At 41.2% G+C, this 8,055-nt stretch overlaps 1 protein-coding gene across 1 annotated transcript in view; it reads right to left on the bottom strand.

Annotated features, from left to right (window-relative positions):
• GNL3L (G protein nucleolar 3 like) overlaps positions 1 to 7,479 on the bottom strand; it is a 37,669-nt gene extending 30,190 nt beyond the window's left edge. Inside the window, 2 exon segments of the mRNA XM_045288283.1 lie at positions 4,696 to 4,838; positions 7,461 to 7,479. Of these exon segments, the coding sequence (XP_045144218.1) occupies positions 4,696 to 4,714 (19 nt within the window). The 5' untranslated portion in view covers positions 4,715 to 4,838; positions 7,461 to 7,479.
• Positions 7,480 to 8,055: the final 576 nt, after the last annotated feature.

Consider the following 8,055-nt stretch of genomic DNA (forward strand, 5'->3'; position numbering starts at 1 on the left):
AGGGGGGAGTGGGGAGGGAGGGGAAAAATGAGGACCTAATGCCGGGGGCTTAAGTGGAGAGGAAATGTTTTGAGAACAATGAGGGCAATGAATGTACAAATGTGCTTTACACAATTGATGTATGTATGGCTTGTGATATGAGTTGTATGAGCCCCTAATAAAACGATTAAAAAAAAAGAAAAAGAATAAATAGGGACAAATTTACCTGATGGCGCAGTGATTACGACAGCTGGGCTGCTACCACAAGATGAACAGTTTTAAACTGTCAGCCATTCAGCAGGAGAAAGTCACAGTTTTCTATTTTCATGAAGAGTTAGCCTCTTAGGACTTAAGAATGAAATTTCATGGTGTTCAAATAAGATAGGTAGACAAACATTGACCTAGTACATCAATGCCCTATATGCTGTATTAAGATATATATTATGCCTGCAAACCTGCGATTGACATTGTTAGTGAATATTATGTAAAATTTCCCTGACAACCAACTCCCATTGTTTGTGTAAATAGAGTCCAGTAATGTAAGGATTTATTCTGTTCAAGTGAATAATTCAGGTATTGTGATATGTTATTAGCCTACTCTGGTCCAATATCCCTCTTTCAATGGTGTTTTAAAAATTAGTACCAGGAGCTAAGCAATGACAATATTAACGGAAGATCTTTATGCTCAGTAAGTCTCTCTACCATAAATAAACAAGGTCTCTATGGGGAACCAAAGGCAGATAAAAAAAAACATAGATCCAGGAATGGACTAAATCACTAAATCCTACTTCCAATTTAAAAACTAAATCACTAAATCCTACTTCCAATTTAAAAACAATTAGTTCTTATATCATGGCCTCAGGAAGGGAACACAGAACATATAGGTGCTATAACAAAATGTGATAAAGCAATTAGATGGTGCCCAGCTATCAGATAAAATAACGTCTAGGAGACCCTAAAGGCTTGTTTCCAAAAAAGCAGTCATCTAAGTGGGATATCAACTAAGTCCACATGGAAGAAGCACACCAACATCAGTCACTGAAGGATTGTAAATCTCATAATCCAAAGTCAAAGGAGGGAATAGTATCCAAGCCTAAATTGTGAGATTCTGGTTTGCAGAAGGCTATGGAGGTCAGTGGAAGCCCAAGATAAATCTATGAGACCTAAACAAAAAATAAACCTCAGGTGATTTCCTTCCATCCATAATGGAGGGATGGGAATAGACTGGTTATCAGAGTATTGGAACGATGTCTAGAAGAAATCAAAATGATAAACCTGACTTGAACAGTTAAAACCTTGTCCCTTGAGTCCCCCACTGATACACATTGGGCCTGATCTGATTTTCAACATTTTCTGTTTTTGTTTTTATATTGGGGTTTATCTCTGATGTATTTTTTAATGTCGTTTTATTAGGGGCTCATACAACTCTTATGACAATCCATACATACATCAATTGTGTAAAGCACATTTGTACATTCATTGCCCCCATAATTCTCAAAACATTTGCTCTCCACCTAAGCCCCTGGCATCAGCTCCTCATTTCACCCCCTCCCTCCCTGCTCCCCCCTCCCTCATGAACCCTTGCTAATTTATAAATTATTATTTTGTCATATCTTGCCCTGTCCGACGTCTCCCTTCACCCACTTTTCTGTTGTCCGTCCCCCAGGGAGGAGGTTATATGTAGATCCTTGTAACCAGTTCCCCCTTTGCAACCCACCCTCCCTTCTGATGTATTTTTTCATTGTGGGTAGCTCTCTTGAATTTTTATGTTTTTCTTATTTTTGGTATATGAAACTCAGGATTGATGAACCTATAGAGACAAGTAGAATAAGGGTTCCTGGGGGGTACATTGGGAGAGGATGAGGGATAAAGGGGAGTTGATGTTTTGAAACTGATTGTAGTAGCAATTGTACAATACTGCTTGATATGATTGAATTATGGAATGATATGATATATGTATCAACTCCCAATAAAATGGTTTTGAAAAAAAAAGAGTTATAGTCACAGAAACCCAGAGGGCAGTTCTACCCTGTCCTATAGGGTAGTTATGAGTCGCAATCAACTCAATAGCAGTGAATTCTTAAATAATATATAACATGCACATATTATCAAATATGAGAAACAGGAACAACAGAAAGCAAAATAGATGTCTGGGACATCCTAAAAGTTAGACACATACGTGCACCAAGAGTCAAAAGAAAACCCTCAGATTGTTTGGTCATGACATAATGCACAAGGGACTAATCTCAAACTTTTACAGAAAACCTCAATACCTCAACAAAGTAAAGACAAATAATCCAGTTAAAAAGGGTCACGAAAGGTGACATTCAGGTTGTCCACAAACATGCAAAAGTGCTCACAATCATTAGCCACTAGAGAGATACAAATAAAAACGAGATATCATCTCATTCCAGCATGTTTTTAGGTGCTGTCGAGTCAGTTCCAACTCATAGTGACCCCATGTACAACAGAATGAAACACCACCTGGTCCTAAGCCATCCTTACAATTTTTATGTTTGAGCCATTGTTGAAGCCACTGTGTCAAGCCATCTTGTCCAGGTGCTTCCTCTTTTTCATTGCCCCTCTACCAAGTATATGCCCTTTGTCAAGGACTGGTCTCTCCTCATAACATGTCCAAAGTATATGAGATGACGTCCCATTAATAGCAAAGTTAAAAAAAAAAAAGAAAGAAAACAACAAATGCTGTCAAGAGTGTGGTAAGACTAGAAAACTCATACACTGTTGGTAGAACCGTAAAATGTTGCAACCACTGTGGAAAGTGGTAGAGAGGCAGAGGAAGGCAAAAGTTGGAAATAGAAATACCATACAACCCAGCAATTCCTTTACTTGGTATCTACCCTACAGAAATAAGAACCAAGGCACAAATAGATATATGCACACCTATATTCACAGAAGCACTAGCCAAAAAATGGAAACAACCTAAATACCCACCAATGGAAGAATAGCTAGGCAAATTTGGCACACACACACACTGATGGAATACAACCCACATTAAACAATAATGCTGAATCTGCAGAATGCTTCATAACATGGATGAATCTGGGGGACATTAGGCTCAGTGAAATGAGTCAATCACAAAAGCACACATATTGTGTAAGATCACTATTATAAAAAGTGAAGAATAGGTATTTAGAGTAAGAGAAATATTCTTTGATGGTTACTAGGGGTGGGAGAAGGGAAGGCAAGAGAAAGGGGCAGGGGGAGTCTCAAGCTAGAGGGTAGACAAGTGGTAACTGAGGTGAAAGGAAAGGTAAAATACATTAAGAGGAAGGCTAAGAAAAAATTATGGAAGCAGGGAAAGACATTGGGAGATTTGCAAGAGTAAAGGCAACAATGGCAAATTATATACACAATCCTGCAATAGTGGTGATGTTTGGATAGATACACAACCTGAACAGATGTGGGAGTGAAAAGGGAAGTGCACCCACAAATATATGATGGAGCGTACAAGAATAAAAGTAATGAAAACTTCCTCCCCCCCACCCCCGAAAACACAAAGTTATGAAAACTTCTTAGACATAATTAAACCTGTGTTGCTGGGCCTGGAGGTATCCAGAGCATAGTCTTGGGGGATGCGAAAAAATAAATGCAGAAATAAAGGAAACAAAAAACAAGTATGAAGTAAGATTGTACAAATTAAACATTAGTTATTATAATAAATGTGAATAAGTCAAATTTCCCGTGTTGTTTTTTTTTTTAAAACCATCCAGCCCAAAGTCATCTTCTCTTCTTCAAGAATTTGTTGCAATGACAGGTCTGGTCATTGTACAATAATTTCCATCTGCCTAACATTTCTGGAAACTGAAGGCCTACCCTGGATATAAAAGAAAGAAAAAATCATTTAGGGTAAAAGCATCTGCTTCATAAGGAGAGAAGAGGAAAGCAAACAGTAGAAGAGGTAAAAGGTATAGTCACTACAGTACTCAGGAGCTTCTCTACCAATTTGGTTTTCAAAAACTTCAGAGAGAAAATAGCCACCATTTTTAGCCAGCCTAGATTCTTAGTCTGACCTACTAATCATCTTGCTATATGAACTTGAAGGGAATACTGACAGCACTGTGAATTACACGTTGGGCTGCTAACAACAAGGTCGTAGTGTGATCCCACCAGCTGTTCTGCAGGAGGCTTTACTGCCTTGAGAACCATACAGAGGACTAAGAGTTCAAATTGACTCAATGGTAAGTTTGTTTCATTTCCCATGAGCTTGAAGAATTTTTAAAATTTATCTGAGCCACAATCACCAAAAAATCATCAAGTATGATATCAGCTCTCAAAGAAAGATTGAGTGATTTGATACATAGATCATACTTAAAAATGCTTGATGTATGGATTGTTTTAAGAGAGTAAGAGCCCCCAATAAAATTATTAATTTTTTAAAAAGTGATTGAGAAAAGATCACAGCTCTTACTTTTTCCTGTTACAACTTCAATAATGCTACATAAAAGCCTATAACTATGGTTTTATAAGTATGGTTTAAAAACTAGATTAAAAAAACTAGATTAATGCACCATATCTATTATCTTTAAGACAATTATTTAAACAATGGTGTTCCAACAACCTCTATAGCGGACACATGAAAGAGAAAACAACTTTAAATTACGTCAAATAAACTGCCCTTCAATTTGAAAAAAATGGTTGCTATAAAATATATTCATTAAAGCTCAAGATTGGATGAGAGTGATACAGGAAACTCACTGTGTCCAAGTTTCATCATGATGACCAGCTTCAAAGCAGGTAAGTTTAAATCTGCTAGCTTCCTTCCAGTCCCGATAGTGGAAGAACAAATTTGAAGACAGCTGAGAACCACACCACCGAAAGCTTTGTGCCTTCTGAGCCCCCTAAAGGCAAAGTAAAATGTTAAAGAGCATGCTAAGGAATCCCTAACAACTAGGAAAACTAGAAAAAAGGCTACACAGGCCTCATCACACTACCCAAAGGGAGGGGTAGGTCTGAATCTCTTTTCCTGCATGGTTTAAGTACCTCACTGCATTGGATGGACTCCTTGGTCCTTAATCCTCCACCCTGTAATGTCATATCCCAGGTAAGGAAAGAACTAGCACTCTACACTTAGGGGGACGAGCACCTTTGTTTTTCTTTCACAATTAGAGGTTCTGTGTCTCTTCTAAGAAGCCCTGCTGTCATAGTGGTTACACATTGGACTGCTAACTTCAAGGTCAGCAGTTTGAAACCACCAGCAGCTCTTTAGAAGAATAACGAGGCTTTCTACTTCCAGAGTTAGTCTCAGAAACCCATAGTGACAGTTATACTCTGGTCTGTAGCGTTGCTGAGTAAGAATCAACTCGATGGCAATGAGTCTTTTGAGTGAATCTCTCTTCTGAATAATCCCTGGATGATGTAGATGGTTAAGTGCACAACTACTGGTCAAAAATCTGGTGGCTTGATTCCACTTAGAGGTACCTCAAAAAACAAGCCTGGCAATCTGCAGCCAATAAGGTCACAACCTTTAAAACCTTATGTTCTACTCTGCATATATGGGGTTGCCAGAAGTCAGAATCAATTGGATGGAAACTAATAATAACTAACTTAAAGGTGGGTGATTTGCACCTACTCAAAAGCACCACAGAAGGCCTGACAATCTGCTTATGTAAAGATTATAAATAAGAAAAGCCTATGAAGCAGTTCTATTCTGCAACAGCTGGAGGACCATGAGTAGGATTATACTCAACTAAATTGGTTTTTGTGTGTGTTTTAGAGGTCTCTTCTATCCTGGGAGAGGAGGAAAAACAGATCCCAACAGTACTTTATGGGAGAGGGTGGGGGGGTCTTGAAACAGGGCTTATGGCTAAGTGGATTTTGATTAGTGCAAATTCTTGGGGGGGGGGGTTGTTCTGTGCCTGCATATGTGTATGGGGCCATCTGGCTTTCTACTTGGAACAAGAGTAATGGCTCTATCTATGCATGGAGGTGGGCAGGTTTGTGCACCTCTTAAGTTGTGGTGAGCATTTGGAGACACATGTGGAGAGTAATTGATATGCCTGCCTCCATTATGAGGTGACATTAGTGTCACACTAACAAAGGGGGAAAACTGTGTAGCTTTGCATGGGTGAGATCTACAACTTGCCTGCAGTGAGGTTATTATGGCCCTTCCACAAGAGTTAAGCTATGAAGAATCTGTGTACTTTTTAAGAGTTGAAGTCAGTAACTCTTAACACTGAAGGGAGGTCGGCCTTTGGTTTCTCTTTGGTGGGCAGTATTAATAGGTCTACTTTTTTGGGGGGGGTGGGAATCTGTGTCTTTACTCTGAATGGAAATATATCTGAAATCTACCTTGGGTAAGAGGAAGTCCATATGCATGCAGAGTGGGATGATCAGATATGCCATAGTCATTCAATATCACAGGAAGTTGCACCTCTCTGCCTAGGTAGTATTTTCCTGGCAATATTTGGTGAATCTAAATCCTTGCAAGGTTTAGGGTGGGTGGAGGATAATCTGTACATCGCAAAAGGTTAAAAAAACAAATCTGAGACCCTCGATGCTGGGACACTTTTGAGGGACAGCCCTAACTATCTCTTCATGAGTTGAGGTCTGTTTCTGTTTGCTGCAGGGAGACCAGTATTTTGGGGATCGTATCTTTACAAATTCAGTAACCAATATCCCTTCATAGGAGGGGGATCTGCATGGCTTTCCATGGGCTATAGGATTGTGCCCCCAACCATTTACCAAAGCCAAACCAAACACTGCCATCGAGTCAATGTAAAACTGCCCTGTGAGTCTCTGAGACTAATTCTTTATGGAAGTAGAAGCCTCATCTTTCTCCAGCAGAGCAGCTGGTGTTTTCAAACTGCTGACCTTGAGGTTGGGGTTAGCAATCCAGCTAGCAACCATTGTTCCACCAGGGCTCCTCCCAACAACGTGCGGGACAACTGATGGTCACTGCAAGAGAGAGGGTGAGCCTCCATGTATGAGTAGCACAGGGGTGAGACAGGGATGTCTCGGGATCTCCACGAGAAGAGGAGATCTTGCCTTCCTCTGTATATTAAATCACAACTCCTCTGTACTGGGATTGGGGGTGGGAAATGGAGGAGGGAGCAGCCTGTTGAGGGTGCGGGAATACATCATAATCTCTGTCAGAGGGAAGGGTGCTTCTAAGCAGATGTGTGTGTCTTCGGGTCTTTATGCTCAGAGGTCTGCACAGCTAAGCCTTTATGTGGTGGGTGGACGCCTGTCTGTACCGGAAGAGTGTAGAAAGGGACCTCACTACCCATGGGAACCTACAACTGCTGATGGAATGGGGCCATGCCTCTTGAATTCAGTAGGGCCCGTCTCTATGTGAGGAGAAATATTTGCCCCCTCCTCCGGAACCTACCACCCTGGAGGGGAGGGGGCTCAGTGGAGGGCGTCTATAGTTTTACCTCACAGAGATGATCCTTCCCACGCAACCAAGACAGGAAAGCGCAAATCATGAGAAAAGAGGAAAGTAGTCTCTTACCTACACTCACCGCGAGAAGCAGGGTGGAAATGCTGGCACGAGAACAGGATTGGTCAAAAAGTTGCGTTCAATCCCTTGGCTCCGACTTCCGGATACCAGCCTCGTTTTGAGTGGCGGCTCGACCGGTAGTGTTTCTCAGTGGAGGCGGGGCTTCATACCTACAGCCCTCTATGGCCGGTCTCTTTCTCACAAACGTTCGTCCCGCCTTCTTGCTGCTCCTTCTGGTAAGGAAATCGTTAGGGGGAGGAGATAGACCGGGAAGTGGTAGGAGAAACTCTCAAAGCGACCGGTGTGGACATATAGCCTATTTGTAAGCCAAAATCTTGTCTGCTGCCTTTTGTGTGTGCCGAAGTGTGCGAGTTTCAGGATCTTAGAGGCCAGAGTTCACTGTGTCCGTATCGGACAACGGTAGAGGGGTTGATCCCTTTCTCTGCATGGAAGATGGCGACGGTGCTTGGTGTGAGAAAATGGCCGCCTGAGTCACACGTCTAGTCAAGTATTCCCCACCTGAAAGTGAATTTGCTTATCTACTCCTACATTTTTGTACATGCGTATGTACCCACTGCCATCTAGTTGTTTCAGACTCTTAGCGATCCTACAGAACG

The sequence above is a fragment of the Echinops telfairi genome, unplaced genomic scaffold, assembly GCF_000313985.2.
Source record: "Echinops telfairi isolate 266 unplaced genomic scaffold, ASM31398v2 ScPeMD7_19;HRSCAF=73, whole genome shotgun sequence".
NCBI lineage: Eukaryota > Metazoa > Chordata > Mammalia > Afrosoricida > Tenrecidae > Echinops > Echinops telfairi.